This window comes from Vigna unguiculata, chromosome 10 (genome assembly GCF_004118075.2).
Source record: "Vigna unguiculata cultivar IT97K-499-35 chromosome 10, ASM411807v1, whole genome shotgun sequence".
Classification (NCBI taxonomy): Eukaryota; Viridiplantae; Streptophyta; class Magnoliopsida; order Fabales; family Fabaceae; genus Vigna; species Vigna unguiculata.
Window position 1 is genome coordinate 422,052 of NC_040288.1, and position 20,327 is coordinate 442,378.

The 20,327-nt window shown below is 29.9% G+C and overlaps 1 protein-coding gene across 1 annotated transcript; it reads right to left on the bottom strand.

Moving 5' to 3' along the window:
* Positions 1-17,181: 17,181 nt before the first annotated feature.
* On the bottom strand, positions 17,182-20,063 carry LOC114166454 (squamosa promoter-binding-like protein 8). The gene is made up of 4 exons (XM_028051190.1): positions 19,577-20,063; positions 18,705-19,439; positions 17,882-18,021; positions 17,182-17,589 (listed from the first exon to the last, which is right to left on the bottom strand). The coding sequence occupies exons 2-4, from the start codon at positions 19,427-19,429 to the stop codon at positions 17,453-17,455; spliced, it is 1,002 nt and encodes a 333-aa protein (XP_027906991.1). The 5' UTR covers positions 19,430-19,439; positions 19,577-20,063; the 3' UTR covers positions 17,182-17,452.
* Between the last annotated feature and the right edge of the window lie 264 nt (positions 20,064-20,327).

A 20,327-nucleotide genomic window follows, 5' to 3' on the forward strand; every position in this document is an offset into this window, starting at 1 on the left:
TAATAAAAAAGTAATTAAATTCAAACGTTAATCTATGAAATATATATTATTTTTATTTTCATTCCTTTAATATAGGATTTATGAATGTGTTTGTATGTTTGTGGGTGTGTGTATGTATGCTTGTGTTTGCATGTAAGTATATGTATTGTGTGACACAAATATGTAATTCCAAAATTATGGACACTAATTTGTTAGCATATGTCTTTAAGGTTAACTTTAGTCGGTGTAGACTAAGTCATTAATATTTTTAAATTAATTTTTTTGTTAAAGTAATTTAGTGTTTACAAAATCCTCGTTAGTACATTTTTTGTTTTAAAATTTATTTAGTTTAGCGTCGACTTATGATAGTAAATTAAAAAAAATCACATACAATACATTCATATTGTTGATGCTCTAGTTCTAATGTAATCAATTTTTCGAGCAAGTATACAGGATAATGTGTAGTACAATAAGTGTTGTATCCACAAGAATTTGGGAGAACACACAAAACCTAAATTGGTTTGATTTGAATAAAACAATACTTGGATTGTTTGGGAAGTAAAGAAAACATATTTGCTGTGTAAAAACGTTGATCTAATAAGGATGTATTATAAAACAATTTTAAGCAAATGTTGACTTCAATATACCAAAGATGTGTTGAAGCTAGATTTCACCACTTTGCCCCTCTCTTGTACTTATTCAATCCTTATTTACAAATATGCAATTATTCATGTCCTTAGAGTTGTCTTTTAAATGTAACTCTAAGTCCATTCTTGGTACTTATTAGAGCCTAAGATCATTAAACTTCAGTATGATTTCTTAGTGTCTACTTGAATGAATAAATTGCATTAAGATCAAGATTCTATGACCAGCTAGAGCCTTAGATTTATTCCTAACATCTAAAAAGAAGAGGAGAATTAGTTGGACCACAACTTGGAACCAGTTCCCACTCAATCCCAAGCTAGTGAAATAAAATGAGTGATCAGTTTCTCCAACAATAAACATAAACTAATTCATAAACATATAAAAAGAACATACTTTGGTAAATAAAATAGTATCAATTCAAGAGAGTTCCAAAAGGTTACATTTTAGCTCAAACGCAAGAGAGGATTAACTTCTTATAATGGATACAAGCTTTGAAATGTTTTTGATAGTCATGCCTCTTTTTCTTCTCTAAAGATCTACAATAGGTACAGAGAAAGTGTGTCTAAAAAGCTACCTAAAAGTGTCTCTAAAAATCTCCCAAAAAGTCTCTCTAAAAAGGGGTATAACTATGCTTTTATAGACTATCTAGGGTAGTGCTTAACAATTTACTTGTGGCTTCAACTAGAGATTTCTTTCCTAGTTGGGTTTGCTTTCATGGCCAAGCCTCATGCTCTAGTGCTTTAGCTCTTGATATAACTCCTTTAGGGATGAGTCTTCATGACTTAGCCTCAAGTTTAATGCTTAAAGTTTGCTTTTATGGCTCAAACCTCAGTTATGCTGTTTAGCTGCACTAGTAACAATTTTGTCCAGAATTGCTTGGAATTCATTTATTTTCTTTATTTTTTTCAATTTAACTCTCTATTGGTGCTTGAAACTGTAAAACAAACTGTCCAAAATTGCTTGAAAGAAATGTGTATGAGGGAAGAAAATGTGGAGAAGGATGTGGATGAAGGAGAAGAGGAGAATAGTATGGACGAAGAAGATGAGGAAAGGAAAATGTAAGGAATGTGTGTGGAGTGGATGAAAAACATGAATGTAGATGAAAGAGATGAATGTGGGTGAAGCATATGGGTGTGGGTGAAATATATGGGTGTGAAGAGATTTATTAATGTGAATAAGAAGAAGAGTGTTTTGAGATTTATTCAAAAAAGTGAGGGAAGAAAATAATGAGTAAAGAGATTTGTCATCTTTAAATCTTAATCACTAGATTAAATTTAATCTAAGTCCATATTCAATATAAAAATAAATACATATTCAAAATATATAACTTAGGTGTAACCAAAACAAACTTAAATAAATATAAATATTAAAAATAATGGAGTTGAATATTTGTTAAATAATGCTAATTGACTTTATTTATTTTAATTATTTTATAATTAACATCTAATAAATTGACACCTAATTAAAATAAATAAATTTTAAAAATAAAATTTATTAAATATTTGATACTAATTTTATTTATTTATTTATTTATTTATTATTTGTGTATTTAATATTCTTACGGTCATTCTTACCATCTAAAGAAATACTATATAAGTCTAAATATATACGATGATGAGAATGTGAAGTTCGAATGCAATGTTAGTGGGTCCAAATGTGTTTCAGACTAATAAATTAGACAATTTAGACTTCAACTATACAAACCAAATCAATTAAGATTAATATAATGTTTAAAAAAAAATTATTAGTCAAATAGCTTACTTATTTTTATGGAATATATTTTAAATAAGCACGATAAAATATTAAATTAATTTTTAAACAATTATATTAGAAAAAAATATAACATTTATTAGAGTTGACTTAAATGATTCTAAAGTGACATAAAAAATAATTTTTTCTATAAAATTTAAAATATATAAATTTATTTTTATACTTAATTTTAAATCATGTATATAACATGTAAATCAATTAAGTCGATATTCATTAAATATCGGGTTAGCATGACCTAGAAAGTTAATAAAGTCCTCTCGATTAGATATCAATCAACTTCAATTTAATCAACTCAAAGCCACCTCGGAGTATATTTCAACATTTTTTAATAAATAAAAATACTTTTCTTAATCTTACATATTAGTATCAGTTTAACTAACATTAATCTTATTTTTATTTATTTAAGTTATTAACTAGACTAAAATTAATTTTATTTATTTTATTATTTATTTAACTTGATTCTGGTATAATATAATTTTAATATTTGTTTAAGTTAGTTTATGTTAAATTAATTTTAATTTATATGTTATGAATTCTACCGTGAATATGAATGATAAATTATTTTTAATTTAAGTGTTTAAATTTAAATAACAAATCTCCAATTTTAATTATTATCGATTCTAATCCAAGTAAATTTAAAATAAAAAACACCAACAATATAAATTATTTTAAGGGTTAAATATGTTTTTGGTCCCTCAAGTTTTAGTGAATTTTGGAATTAGTTTCTCATCAAAATTTTATACCAATTTAGTCCTTCATCTTTCAAAATGCGTGAATTTAGTTCTTTTAACCAAATTTTATTAAGTTTATCACATCTCATGATAGTATTTAAGTTAACATTGAAGAAAAAATGTGTCAAACAATGTAAATAATTTAAATACTATCATGAAATGCGCTTGAAACGTCATATAAACTTAACAAAATTTGGTTAAAAGAACTAAATTCACGCATTTTGAAAGATGGAAGACTAAATTGGTCAAAAGTTTTAATGAAAGACTAATTCCAAATTTCGCTGAAACATGAGGGACCAAAAACATATTTAACTCTTATTATTTTAATTAACGATCAATCTAAAACTTAATAATGGAGTATCATGAACTTTGTTGACACTATTTGGAAACTTTAAGGCGAACTTTTATATGTTTTCTATTTTTTAAAATTTATTTATATTGTAAGACTTCATTTATTGTAATATTTGTTTTCGCCCACTTGCTTACTTTTACTTTTTTTTTTTACAGAACTTATGTTGTCTTATTTTTACTCTTGTTACATAATACATTCACAGTAATGAAAAATAAATTTGCTTTAAATCACACTGTTTATTCTAACTATTGTATTATTTATAACATTTATTTTATATTTTTATAATCATATTTCGAGGTACTATTATAAATGTGATGACATATTTATTTTGTTTGAAAAGTGCTAATCAATAAAATTCCAACAAAAGAAAATTTTAGCCCATATACAGGTTAGGATGAGTAACAACTTATATGATTTATGTAAGCAAGTAGAGGAGAATTCTAATAATTTGTTTATAATTTGTTTTGTAATTGTTGCACATCTAGGTCAATTTAAGGTCTTTGTGATAAGTAAGTTTGGGATCTATCTAATAAGTGAATAAGTGTTATTTTTGTGCATCATAATTTTTCTTGTGTACACTTTCAACACTTCTATCTATTTAGTCCAAATGAAAAACAAAATAAAGTCTGAAAAAGTGTTATGGGTAGCAATAACTTGGGAGGTTCGAAAGCATAAAAATAACACAATTTTTAGACAAGACAAGGTGAATGTTGAGAAAATTTTTAATATGACACAATTCAATGTTTGATTGCGGATGAAACATAAAATGATCATCGTGACATTTTCAATTTCGAACCGAAACCAATGTTCTACCGAGTGTTTAGAAACTTTGTGATTTGAGGCAACCGAAACAATCTTTTTATGTTTGAAAGTCGTCCTTTGAAATTAGTGGATTATAGTTTTTAGGATTAAATATGTTTTTGTCCTTTAACTCTCAGTTAATTTTGAAATTAGTTTATTTTGAAACTTGGGATCAATTAGTCTTTCATCTCTCAAAATACATGGATTTAGTCCTTTTAATCAAATTTTGTTAAATTTATTTGACATTTTAAGTGCATTTCATAATAGAATTTGACTTAACATTAAAGTAAAAATGTGTCAAACCGTATAAACAACTCAAATACAATCTTGAAATGCATACAAAACATCAAATAAACCTAACAAAATTTGATTAAAATGACTAAATCTACATATTTCGAAAGATGAAGGACTAAATTAGTCTAAAATTTCAAAATAGACTAATTCCAAAATTCACTAAAAGTTAAGGACCAAAAACATATTTAACCCTTTAATAAACATTCCCTCGAAAAGTATTTTGATTATAATGATTATCCATGCATGCAATGAACCTTAACACAATTAAATATTTGGTAGAGATGAGAATAATCCAAAGGAAAGACGCAAAGGTGAGAAGTGAAATGGGTTTGAAATTGGTGTCTGAAAGGTTGGCCCCAAAAGAACAGTGAAAAATTGATGATGAAACTGTGGGAAAAGGACTCTTCTCCAAACCTTGTACTAAGACTTCTGACCATAGATTCTCTTTTGGGACACTTAAGATTTGTTTTTCCATTTAATTGTTGCCTTGTCTTAGTAAGCACAGGCAACATGCCAAAAACAATTCATGCTTCTATCTTTTTTCCTAATTCCTCCAATCAATCTTTCTACTTTCTAATACCTACTCAAATTTAATCATTATTAGGTCAGAACAAACATGTGTTTTCGCACAACAAAAAAGTTTATTAAATGTGTCTCTCACTAGTTCACATTTTTAATTTTTAAATTCTTGATTAAATCTAGCATTTTGTATAGTATGTACTATTTATTTTAATCTATCAAGTGGAATTAATTTTATTTTTAAATAAAAATATAGATATTTCCAGTGAATTAGTCATCAAACAAACATTACGTTGTATACAAATGCTACACAGTGTCAACTTGACTTTACTAAATAGTGTTAGATTTTGTCACTGCATTTAGTGTTCATCAGTTTTGTATTGCCTCGATTAAAGCTAAGTTAGTTTATCTGTAATTAATCTTACATTAATGTTATTCATATCTTATGCTATATAAAGAATTTATTATCGAATCTATGGAAGACTGAATTTGGTCGAGTTTGACCTAAATTCTGGGAAAAAACACAATTCAAATTCTTTAGACTAAGTTAATTCTAATTAGTGTTAATTTAACCAACTCCACGAAAAGCTTATGCAGAATAAGTCAAGTGTAACGTTAAGTTTTACATCAAATAAAAATAAAAAAGTTAAATATTATATAAGAAAAAATATTCACAAACTAAATATATCTTGAAGTGTTGAGTTAAAAGTGGTATCAGTCTGTATGTGATTAGGACTAATTTCACCCTAACGAACCTTTCAAATAAAAAAAACCCATCAAGCATTAGACCATAAATTCAATGCCTTGAAATTTTGGGTTAAAAGTATGTTAATTCTTATGTGGCTTAGACTAATATAGGATTTGTGTTTTTATTATGAGAGATTTTCATGGAGCATTCATTATGAAGTCTTGTTTCTTAGCGAATTAGTTTTTTTTTTATCAACAAGAATAAATAATGATTAAAGAGAGCATTTATAGGATGCTCTAACCCTTTTATAAAAGATACATAACCTATACATATAAATACAAAAGCTTAGCATCATAGTTACAACATAACAAAATCACCAACAAATCCAAATAATCACAATCCTAAGCATCGTAGATGCGAAATATAACTAGAAACTCTAGATGCAACTATATGATCCATAGGTCAAGAGAAATATAGTAGTGTGTGCACACCAGATGTCAAACCACTCCAAAAATTTCAAACAACAATATAAGGATTAAATTAAGTTCAAAATACTGACTATCAACTTTCTATTATTCTTCAGAAGTTACAACATGTCCACCAACTATTAAGAAGAGAAGAGTTGCCATCACATGTTCCTCCAAGAGGACTTTAGAGTTTTCTTCACCATATATGAAAATCTTTATAAATTAAAAGTTTGCCTAGCAAAACTCTTCCACTTAAAATTTTCACCAACATCATAAAGCATAAAAGGGATAATGCATAACGGGATACAAGGGGTGTGCGTTTGACTATATCCTTATAATTTAACTGAAATTTCACACCCCATCCTTTCCTTCATATTGTTTTGTCAAGTTTGTTGGAGATCCCGCACAAATTAAAGATAAAATAAATTTACTGTATATAAATAGGTACAAACGTTATCTTACTAATCAATTTTATAATATTGAATTAAATATAAAATCTACTTCTTAAAAAAAAAAAATTGTATCTTGTCCTCGTCTTGGTCAAATAACATATATACTCAAACTCATTTAGACATAAATTATCTCAAATAATTTTCTTGTAAAAATAAAAGTTTATACAAAGAAAATATTATATTATCAATGATTCAATTTTCAAAAGACATACATTTTATTTTCTTCGATGTTAAATTTCAAGAAGAAAAGTTATAATAATATAAATGTTAAAATAGAATATTAAATAACAATTACATAAATAAGAAATAGTTATATATAAGAAAAAAAACAACTACACATATAAGAAATAGTTATATAAAAAAAAACAACTACACATATTTGAAATTACATGGTAACTATAAAATATCTCGAGAAAATGTGGTGTATATAGAAAAAATTTATATGGAGAGTAAAAAAGTTGAGCAGCGAAAGAAATTCTTCAAATGAAATGAAAATAAAAACAAAGAAAAAAGAAAGAATATATCTTTTAGGTTATATAGTAAACAATGAGTGTATAAGATTGAATGTTCAAAATTAATAGTTAGACTATTTCATAAGATAAAAAAATAAATAATAAATAAAAATATTAAAAAATATCAGAAACATTTACACGTTTGTTCTGTAAAAAATGTATATATCCTAAAATGCAATACCAATTTGAACGAAAGTATAAAGGAAAAAAAAGTGTAATTAGATATTATCATAAGGAAAAAAAAAGTACTTTTGCAATTTACAGCGATACCAAAAAACACAAAAATTGAGAAAGAAAATAAAATAAAATAACAGTAAAAATGAATTGTATAGGTGCACCTAATAGACTAAACATTTCAATAATTTAAAATAGGAACATATACAAAAACGAGAATAATGTGAATATGTACATACTATTTATCATATATTTAATTTAAATGATCAAATAGTACTCTTATTTACATATATACTTGTTCTCGATTAATATAATTTAGGTTTATTTGACATCATAATAAACTATAAAGTTAATTGGCACAATGTTCATGAGGAATATATACATACATATATATATATATATATATATATATATATATATATATATATATATATATATATATATATATATATATATTCTCACTTTGTTTTCTTCATATTGTTTTTCTTCATATTATTTGTTATTCAATTATTATTATTTCTTTATATTTTTTTTCTCTGCAACGATGTATAAATTGATCTTAACTCGCTGAAAAAGAATCATGGAAGTCCAAAATTTTGATTAACGTAAATGTGACATATTTCTGTATAATTAATGCAAATAGACTAATGTGCAATATAATTTCAGATTGGCCAAACCTAGGCAAAGCTAAAAGGTTTCATATTCTATTCAATTTTCATGTTACATTTTTTTAATTGAAGAATTTTAAAATGTTTGAAATTGGAATTGATTTTAAATTCTTTTCATTGTTTTAGATTGTTTATTTGGATAAATCAATTCAATTTTTTAAAATTTTGAATTCTTAGTTTGGATGATAATTTAATTTTATTATGTGAAAAAAATATGTAAGATATATTGAATTTTTTTATGAAACTTATCATAAAAAAATGTCAGAATACTGAGAAAAATAGGAGAGTGGAGAAAGAAACAAATCTAGAAAGAAAGGATGCACTATTTGAAATTGGCACGTTTAATATCAAACCTCTCTTAATGAAATTTAAACCTTTTGTTATGACATTGAATTATAATTTTTTTAAAATATTTTAGTTATTAATAATTTTTAGTTTATAAATTATTTACTAGTAATTAATTATTTTTAGTCATTAAAATTGGTTATTGTTTAAAAAAAATCTTATAGTGCTTAGTTATTTTTTAAGAAAGGATTTTAACAATAATTATTAATTAAAAATAAATTATACCACTTACCAAAAAACAAAGTTATTGATTCTAAAACAACTTGAAGAAGAAGAAGAAAAGAAAAATATGATAGCTAAATCTAAGGAATATATTTTGTTCCTATTTTTGGTGAAGCGAAATAGTATGATAATACGTTCATATCTCAAATTCACTCGTTTGGTGGATAAATTGACTCAATTTTGTTTGTTTCTGTTAACAGTTTGACATATGTTAGAACATTATTGTGAACAGTGAATTTGTTAATTTTCTTTACGTAAGCAAAACCTTATCAATATATCATCGTCTACAGTTTATTGTATGTTCGTGTCTACCAATAACATGTTGCTATATTTGTAAAAAATAAAAAATAAAAAGTGAAAGGTATTTACTATCTAACATGACTTTGGGCAAGGTTAATAATTAATATAACGTGCATCTTAATTTATAATAGGAAATATCTTAATAAGAAAAAAAAAACACGAAGTTATATGAGGTACTTGACAAAACTGAAATTGTTGTCATGGATAAAAAATGTGAATATTACGTAGTAAAGAATATTAATCAAACTCTTTCTTATGAGTGAGTTTAAAGCCTAACTCATCTCCACAAAATCGACTTGTAATGTAGAAATTTTAACACATCTCCTTACGTTAGTGGGCAGTCCGTTAGTGGCCCGATACTTGGTGGAATAGAATGTCCAAGAAAGCTCGCTAGGATAGGCTCAAACATGGATCTGATACCATGTTAAAAGTGAGTTTAAAGTCTAACTCAACCTCACAAAACCAGCTTGTAAGGTGAGGATTGCACCCACTTACCTATTTATATATTGTGAATTGACCTTATCTCTAGTCAATGTGGAACTTCCAATACTCTTAAACCAAATGAAAATGTGTAAAAGAATAATTTAGGGTGAAATCAAGTTAGTAATATTTTACCTATATAAAGATTAATTTTGTTAGGATCAAACACTTACTACTAGGTTAAAAGCTACAGTTGAAGATATATAATATCAATGATTTTTTTTTTTTCATCCTTTAAGTGGCAAGTATAAATATGTATTTAAATAGGAGCACTTGAAGTACTTCAGCCCTTATACACAAATAAGGGATTGACACATAAGGAAAGGAGTGAGTTTATGGGTCTTCATCTTTACATGGTGTTCAACTTTCTCAGTTTTACTCAATGTGAAACTTAGACTCACGCTTAATTTACGTAAAATTAAAGAGTTTGAGATGCATATATTAGAAGCATGTTTTTTATTGCTATAAAGTTTGAAAGTTTTGGCGGTTTAGATTAATACAAGATTAGGCAAAGTTGGTACGAAGCTTCGTAGACAAAACGCATCTGCAATGACCAATGAAAACGTTGTTGTCGAGTTTGATTTGTGCTTTAGAGTTTTGTCACGACACGAAGCGTTGATGGTGATATCTCACATTTTTTGTTGTTGTTGTTGGTATCATCAACTTCTATTTCTTCGTTATAGTGACTACAAAATATGGTGCTTTCATTCTTGTAAAGTGAAGTAGCAAAAATGGAGAAAAAAATAAATAAAGCAAATTAATTTAAGAGAAGGAAATGAAAATGAAAGTGCATGTGTGGTCCACCATGGTTTTCTTGGAAGGTTCATGGCAAAGAAACCCACACCCACTTCTTAAAAGGAAACAACAACATGCCATATCCTCAAAATCCTCAAAAAACTTCATCATTCTTACCAAACCATTACATCGTTTGCTACCAAGCAAAATATCCAACAATTCATGTCTTCTTCTGCTAATAATGCTTCTCATGCATGCAACCTAAACGTATGTTCTGCGTTTCTGCAACGTGTGCATGGGGAAACTCATTTCTCTTCCTTCTTTTTTCATTTTTCTTTTTAATTTCCTAAGCTTATGTTTTAAACAATAATTTTCAAAACTTTATTCGAGATTCACACCAATGGGATAAAAGAAAAATTTATTGTATATAAAAAAAGTGGTATAAATCTTATTTATGAGTCGGTGTTATAAAGTTTTGAGTTAAATTTAAAATTTACTTAAATATAATATCAAAACCATTTAAAATATCATTGCGAGATTTATTATCAGGTTTGTCTATCACCTAGTGTTGGACTTTTGAAAGTACGAGAGATATGATATATATGATATATATGACAGACATATGAGATATATTGTATGAAGGAACTTGTTTTTGTATTTTATTAATATACCTTATATATAAAGTAAAATATAACCAAATATCAAATATAAAATACTTATAAAATCTTAATCTTAATCTAAAATAATAACTAATTTTTAAAATTAAAACATATATCTAAAACTGAAATATTTACTAAAAGCTAATTTAAATAAAAAGATATTAAATAATATTTTCAACAATTCAAGATGTATATGTCTTGGTTTAGGAGTATATGTTGAAGATTTTATATCAACCGGAGATAAAATAATTTTATAGTATATAAATAATATAAATCTTAGCATACAAATCAATTTTAAATTATTGAAGTAAGTTTAAAGTTTAGTTCTTTCAAACAAAACTTATTATGCTTTTTTTAGATTATAAATTATTGTTTGTGAACTTATTATAGTTTTCAATTTTGAACTATGGAGTTAAATTTAAAGTTTATTTTTTTCAAATAAAACTTAAAATTTATTACGTCTTTTTTAGATTATAAATTGTTGTTTGTGAATTTATTATACCTTTTTCTAGTCTATAAATCATTGTTTGTGATTTTCGTTTCATGTGAAAACTCATTAGCTCAACGATAATCATTAATACTATAAGTGGTATTAGTGTTTTTACTTTATATAAGATTATTTCAGTTTGATAAAAAAATTAAGTCTAAATCTTGAAAATATGATTATATTAAAACCTTTGAAAGAAAGTTTGACTCGAACAGAATTATTTTACCTAAAAGATTGTTTTAGCTCACAATAAATTATTATAAAACCTATAGGAAAAAAACCACGTGGTGTAACGTGTTGGGGTTAGGTACATATGTAATGGTTTAATTGTTTTGAAGTGTCTTAAGTTATTTTTATACTGTTTACCTTTTTGGGAGGATCGTAATTAATGTTAGATTTCATTATATTATTAAGCATAGCAGATTAGTTGGCAAGAGTCTATATTAATTATAAATATTTATGGTTCAAGAATCTCTCCAAGAATGTGTATAAATTTTTTTTAAGAGTTGGATTATTCATACAATCATTTATATAATATTTTGTATTACATGTTACAACGTATATAATGTATATTTCTCACAATTTATTTCATCTTAACAATTATTTTTTCTTTCTTTTTGTTTATGTGTTATATTGAAATCAAAAGAAGAAATCATGGAGACATGTTAATGAAATTGATCATTGTTTAAAGAAAAAAAAAAAAAATATATATATATATATATATATATATATATATATATATATATATATCATGTTGTACTTTAATAAAAATTATAATAACTTAAGAATATATGGTCTGTTAAGACCAAATTATCAAAAGCTTGAAATCCATAATAATAATAATAATAATAATAATAATAATAATAATAATTTATAAAAATATGTAAAGAGAATTTCTTCTTTTTTACGTTTTAAATTATCAATTTTATTTTTTCAAATATAATTATTTATTAAATTTTTGAAAATTGACTGTTACTTTTACAAACTTTTTATAAAATCATTTATGCTTCCTTTTTTCTATTTATCAATAATTATTTTCTCATCTTTTCTGATATATTTTTGTTTATTTTTAATAAATATAATTTTATTTTATATATTAATTTAATAACATTATATTATCATCACCTACTAATATAATATCACATATATTTAAAAAATATGTTCATACAAGTGTGACAAGTATACGTTAGTAATAATAATATTATTATTTTTCTTCTAAAAATATTATGATGATGTCAAGAGTCTCCTAGTTTAAGAGTTTTTAATTCTTTGTTACTTAGTAATACATTAGGAATTGTGTGTGTCCTTATTACTTAAAAATACTATTCATAATTCAAGTTATGATGACATTTCTAAATATATCACATCACAAACTCTATTTTCAGTTAAAGACAATATAGATCAATATCATGCAAAGAAAAAAAGTGAATAAGACTTTGCGATTGAAGTACAAACATCAAAATATTAAAACCACCCAATTAATGAATTAGATTTGATGTGTCAACAAAATATACTGGTCATAATTTCATTGCCTAAGTAAAAAATTAAAATACCAAAACCCTTTGAAACTAAGTAAAGAAAGAAGGTTAATTATATATGACTTACAAGTAATTCAATGATATGATAAATCTCACATATTTTCAATGGATAGATATCACATATTTTTTAAAAAGAAAAAGAAAAATCTCACCTTCATTAAGAGTTCATATCATAAATAAAATAATATATATGAACTCTTAACCTATTAAAATATTTCATAAAAAAAATATTGGCAAATATATATTAAGCATACAAATACTTTTAATAATGACAACATACTAAAAATTAAAATATTATTTAAACCACCTTTATATATAACTTGGATTAAAAAAAGAAAAGAAAAACTTGTTTCCATATACATTCAAAAATAGAAGAAATGGGGTAGCAATATCTGAAACCTAAAAGAATAAGTTTTTTTTTTCTTTTAAAAAAGAAAGAATGAATGGAAAAATTTGACAAAGTACACTTGTGTGTGAAGAAGAAACCAAAAGTGTAGGCTCTACAAAAGTTTTGGCCATGCAAGATGTAAGTGAAATTATGTGAATGATTAGGCTAATTAAGCTAAGGCATTGATTAATTTGGTGGGTAGATATTGGTATTATTATTATTATTAATAAAGTTTTACCCTAAGTGAAGAGTGAAAAGAAGAGAGGATAATTTGTTGGCAATAATTGAGACAAAAGTTGTCGAGGTGCTCACACACATTACCTAATTTGATGAGAGTACTAAAAATGAAAGGAATGGTGTGTGAAAAAAAAAAGGTTGGAAGTTGGAAATGGTTGAAGGGCACACACACTATTAATGATAATTTGATGTAAGAAACTTGTTAGGGCTATGGCTACGTGTACCTTCCCATTCTTATTGTTTTTGCTTGCTCTATCCATAGAAACATGCACCACATGGGTGGGTGTTGTGGGATACCCTAAACGCGTTAGACATCTTTACACACCACACCTTCATCTCCCACTCACCCTAACCAGTCACCATGTTCCCACCAAACACACCATAATTTAAGGTATCATTATTGTTAATTTTACATCGACTAAAGATAATACAATTTTATAATATATATATAAGTGGAGTACTAACCTTACAAGCCGATTTTGATTTTGTGAGGTTGAGTTAGGCTTAAACAACCTACTTCTAACATGGTATCAAAGTTAGGTTAAAGCCTATTCTAGCGAACTTTCTTGGATATTTTGTTTCACCCGCTATCTCGGGCCGCTATCTCGGGCCGCTATCGGACCATCCATTTCTAGTCACACGCACGAGATGAATATACCTCGGTGTGAGGGGGTGTGTTGAAAGTCGCACATCGACTAGAGATAAAACAATTTCATAATAGAAAAGTGTGGTGCAAACCTCACCTTACAAGTCGTTGTTAGGAATTCAAGTGTGAGTCTAAGTCCCACATTGACCAGAAATGAGAAAGTAGAGCACTATATAAGAATAAAGACCCATAAACCCATTGCCTTAAGGTTTTGGGTTGAGAGTGGTGTCAATGTCTTATGTGGTTGGGCTCAGGTCTCATTGGTGTTGTTCTCCCCGGTGAAACCCCCTCTGTAAAACTTGACAAGTGGTATCAGAGCCGATGGTTAATACCGGCTCAGACGAGTGCAGTACCAGTATGGTCCTAGTATCGAAAGTCTTCCTGGTAAGGGTCCCAGATAAGGGTTCCAGGTAAGCGTGTCCCGTTAAAAAGAACGGCGGTACTGAAAAGGGCAGAAAAGGAGTACTCGTGGTTGGGCAGCTTCCGCTGGAGGGGGAGTGTACCAATGTGGTTGAAGGGACTCACCCTTGAGGGGGAGATTGTTAGGAATTCAAGTGTGAGTCTAAGTCCCACATTGACCAGAAATGAGAAAGTAGAGCACTATATAAGAATAAAGACCCATAAACCCATTGCCTTAAGGTTTTGGGTTGAGAGTGGTGTCAATGTCTTATGTGGTTGGGCTCAGGTCTCATTGGTGTTGTTCTCCCCGGTGAAACCCCCTCTGTAAAACTTGACAGTCGTGTCATATTTGTCACAAATTTTTACATTCTGATTGGTACTCTTTTTGTCTCAAATTAAAATATATAAATAAATAATATACTTGAAGTGTTTAGACTCGTATCTAATGCCATAGAATATATACAAAATGTAATTAATATATCCAACATTTGATAATCTTCTCTCTATTTAAACCATAATTTAAGAAAGTATGTCTAATTTACTATAAAAGTTTCAAACTTCCAATACAACTATATAAACCCTTTAACATCAAAGCATATACGAAATATGTTTAACATATGTTAATCGTTATTGTTACTGTATTTCATATTAACTTCCTTTTTTCATAACTATTATAATATAGATCGAATATTTCGACACTCAACAAATTTTTATACTCATCCTCTACATTATTATTTTACCTTTTATTATCTATTAAAATTATATTTTTTTAATGATCATATTATTTCTAAAAGTAGATTGTCATCAAATATCTAAACACCATTTAATATATCTCTATGTTTCTCATTTTTAAGTTATGCTCAAGAAGTGTCCAAAACATTATATAGAATATAATCATTCTTTTTCAAAAAAAACACATTATTCTCTCTGTGTTTTTCTTCAAATCACGTGCTTTATTGGTTGACGACAATTCGTGTAACATTTTAAGGTTAAAATTTGCTAAAAACTAGAATAACTCCCTCCACATCCCATTAATTCACACGCACAATGATTCCTAAACTTGCTAATACTACCCAAACACCTACTAATCTCACCTTAGAGGGTTAGTTCCTCAACGATTTCACTTTCTAAACTAGTATTGAGATTACACCAAGTAAAAAATAATCTTTGATTATTGAATAACTATTGACTTAATCTCTATGTTAATATATATTCACTAACACAAAAAACGTCGTTTACGTCTGACGCTTTTTACTTTTCTCGTCTAGTTTAGGTCAGACGTAGTAACTATAGTCATAAGTTTATCTCTACGTCTGATCTGTCTCATCAGACGTAAATTTACGTCTAACGCACTGTAATCAGACGTAAATTTATGTCAGATGAGACAGATCAGACGTAAATTTACGTCTCACTTTAGCGCGTCAGATGTAAATTTACGTGTGGCATATGCAATCAACGTAACAAAAGAGATTTACATCTGACCTTAAGACGTCAGATGTAAACAATTGATAACTTATTTACAAGTTTGTCACTGGTCATTTTTTTTTTGTCTGATTCTAGTGGGTCAAACGTAAAATTACAGACATAAAATGTCTATTTTGTGTTAATGATTACTGATTTTTAAGATTACTTACATAGTTACTGGAACTCTTGCTCAATATGTGTTGTGTATTAATTTAATCTACCAAGCATCGAAGTGAAGAGAGAGAGCTTAATTACTTAAGCATTGGACCTTAATTAGGATTATGGACCCATGCAATGAAATGATCCTAAGATAAGATAACCTCAAAGATTAGGATACCCTCTCCCTCTACTTTGGTTTGGTTTTTAGGTAGACCCAACCGTTAGGTACTTAACAAGGAATAGCCACACATGTATGATGACATTGTTTGAGTGAGAGAAAGATAGAGAGATAGAGAGAGAGAAAAGGGTATCTGCAGGTTGATATTGGAAACAATTAACTGGGTTTAGTACAGCTATATAGCTTCCATAGAGGAGACAGCTTGACGGCTAGGGATTCCAATAAATGTTCCTAGCTACAAATTCACATCCAACCCTATTTCATTACCACTTTTATTTTCTCATTCAATATCATATTCCGACTCCAAAATTCATCAAGACACTAATCGTGATATTGTCCGATTTGGAGTGTTAAAAATCTCTTACAGATTAGTATTGTCCGTGTTAAAGTTTGAAAATGTGTATTTAAATTAATCTTAACCTATCTCGATTCTTAAACAATATAAGATTATTGTATATACCGATTAAAGACCGATGTCATATAACAGAGATAAGATCGATTCACGATATTTACGTTCGTAAATAACCGTTTTTATACGGATTTACATGTAAAACGATAGTAGTACAGTGATTTACATGATGCCTTAATTTTTTGGGAAAAGTTTGAGGGACAGACAAAAAGAAAATAATTGAATGCTCGAAAATGAATATGTGTATAGACCTGAACACCCGTGCTCAGCTGCCACAATTTCCTGAGAAACGAAACAGGTCCTATTTCCGGGAAAATCCAAATAGAGGGGTCCAATTTTCCCTTCTACGGTTTACCATAACTAAATTTTACAGCAGTGAAAATAAAAGCTGAACGCATCATAAAAAAGGTAGGGGCCATTCCTCAGAATTCCATTTGCCACTTACCATAAAACCTAGCCATTCAAAAACAACAACAACAACAATTAACACATTAAGACCCTCATTAACATAGATGCTTTAAATCACAATTCGTACACATCAATAACGCCAGATTTAATTAATACAAACTTTGAAACTAAGATCGGGAGTTACAAGTGGAAGAAAAAAGAAAAAGAAGAAGAAGTAGTAGTAGTAGTACTAGTTCACTATATATTATTTTTTATGATTATCATCATTATTGTTGTTGTTGACGCTCCTTCGTTAATTCCTTGCAAATGTTGATTAGCCATGCAAATTAAACTGCTCCAACATGCACTACCCGCTGGAGAAAAACAGTGAGCTTGAATTTGTGGAAGGGTTCGCGCTCTGATACGGCCTCTGCCGGAAATAGTCCGGCGGTGACACCGCCACCGTCACCGACGAAGACTGGGCTCCGGAGTCAGGTGGAGATCCTTCAAAAAAATAATTCAAAAATAGAACAACAGAAAACCCTCATTCTTCTCCCTACCAATAATTTTCAAGGAATCATGCATGTGGGAGAAAGAAAGTCCGACAAAACAGTCTGAAGGTGAGGTTTTGGAAACATGGTGTGCGTAAATTTAAAAAAGGATTGATTTTTTCTGTTGTCGGATGACAGATCTTGGTTGTTCAATGAGCCATTGTAGCAATCAGAGTGATAATTGAACATGGTGAGAGAAAGAAGAAGAAGAAGAAGAGTGAAAGAGAGAGAGAAAGAGATTGTACTTGCAACATTATCCAAAGAGGGTTGAGATTTCTGAATTTCTTGAGATGGTTGCTGAGTTTTTCTTCTGCGGCGATTGTGATCTGCCAATCTCTTCCTGCAGCTACGTTTTCCGTTATCAAACTCAGAGAGAAGATGGAACCTGCACGTCAAAATCAAACAATAGTTAATTAATTAGACAAAAAAAAAACACGTACCCCAAAAAAATATAAAAAAATAAAAATAGTATATAGTTTTTATTTTGTTGATGCAATGCACTATGCAGCTGTTTTTAATGGTACTAACTAAAAGGAGCAAAACGATGCAGTACGTAGGTTGCAAAACTGAAAGTAGAGTAAGAGCAAACAAGAAACATGTTAGGGACGCAAATGCCCTCGGGATTTCCCCACGTACGGCAAACTCAATCATTATCAACACTCTCCCAAGGGCAATTCCGTCTTTTCCACCTCACCCCTACATCCATGGAGAAACATTTCTATGTTTCACACATTTTTATTAGTTTCTAAGAAACCAACCAACGTAATTTTTCTAAGACCCACCCAGATTTTAATTTTAATTTCTATGTTGGGATTCAAAAAAAAAATAGGAACGAAAACGAGGGATGTTTTCGTCATTTCGTGAGGCTCCCGATTAAATAATGAAAATTTAATTTGAACTAAGTTAAAGCCGTGGTTGGTTCGGTGTGTTGTGTTGCAAAGTGAAATAAAATTGGTACGCGAGGGGTATGGAAAAGACGGAAGTGCCCCTGGGAGAGGCGAACTCAATATCAATGATTGATGTTAATTTTCCGACGGTGGGGGAAGAGACAAGCGCCACCACCACAACCTGCTGCATTGCTGGCAGAATCGCTGAGTCAACCCGGCGGCGATGACGGTGGCGGCTTTGGAGTGGAACTCGCACACCTTGTGGCGGCGGTGGTAGTGCTTGGCCTGAGACAGATCAGCATTGCATCCCTCGGCCTGGCAGCGCGGGGAGTTGGAGGAAGCCGCCGAACCGGATTCCGCCGGCCGGGACCGACGGTAGAGACGGCTCACGAAATCGTCCTCGGAGGAGGAGAAATACGTCCGGCCACCGAGATTCAGGCCAATTCGTGAGCCGACAAAGTCCATGGGCCGTCCCACGTCCTCGGACTTGGGAACGAGGAGGAGTCCGCCCGGGCCGGGGCCGGGCCCAGGGCCGCAGTTGGCGGCGTTGACGTGGGGCAGCGGGTCAAGCGAGAGCATGGAAGGGGGTGGAGGGTAGGAGGCGGAGGACGCGCCGTGGAAGGCGCGTGGGTCGAAGAACGGGTGGTGGTGGTGGTGGTTGTTGACTTGGTGGTGGTGCGGCTGCGGGTTGAAGTGGTGGTGGTGGTTGGTGAACTCAACGGTGGCGGCCGCGGCGGTGGTGACGGCGGAGTGAGTTGGCGCGTGCAGAAAGTGGTCGGGGATGAGCGAGTGCGACGCGTAGTGGTCGAAGATTTGACGGTGCGTCTGGTCGGAAGCCCCGGCGGCGGTCTCCTCGTTTCCGGTTAGCATTATTGAAGACGGGTTTCCCCATTCGTAGTCCAACATGTCTCAAACACTGCAAACACGAAAAAAGCGATAATAAAATAAGCCGGTAGGAACAAGAAGAAGGAAAAAAAAGAGATTCGAGAAAAATAAGGAAAATAAAAACATGGGTTTTGTTTTTTTAAGGAAGGGTTTATGAACAAGTGTTACCTGTGCGAGTTTGGAGAGTGAAGTGAAGTGAAAGAGTGAGAGAATAAAAGCCCTAATTTGGAGAGGTTGTGTTGTTGTTAGCTTTGGAACTTCATTTTCTTCTCTCTATCTTTCTTTCTCACCACAATGGCGTGCACATTAAGTCTTTTTTTCTTTTTTTTCTTCTTTTTTTTCTTCCTTGTGTTTCTCTGTGTGTTTTTCTTTCTCTCTCTCTCTCTTTTCACACTTTGTGGTTTAAGACTCTGCCTCTTTGCTAAATGGATGTGCGCTTAAAAGATCTCACTTTCACCCTCAAAAAGCTGAACCCTTTTGTCCCCTTTCTCCATCTCTCTCTCTCTCTCTGTCTTTCTCTTTCTCTTTCTCTCTATGCCAAGAAAAGTTACTACTCTTCTCTCTCTCTCTATTGGTGTGAGAGTGTGTGAGAGTTTGAGGGAAACTCAGTTTATGAGGCGGCTTCTGCAGACAGTGGGTAATTGGTGGGTGATCTGTACTGTGATATATGTTACAACTTCAATGGAAAAATTACCATCACAATCCAATCAAATTCCATCTTTTTCACTTTTTTTCAAAAGGTATAAACAAAACTTTACTACAATATCATTCACCCAATGAACTTCAATGTTATCCTTTGCCACAAAAATTCATAAAGGTCAAGTTTTTATTTTGCTTCAATTCAATTTTACCCCATATACAACAAATCCAGAAACTCACCATAAAATGGTTTTACATTCAAGTTCAAGCTTGTGGGCAG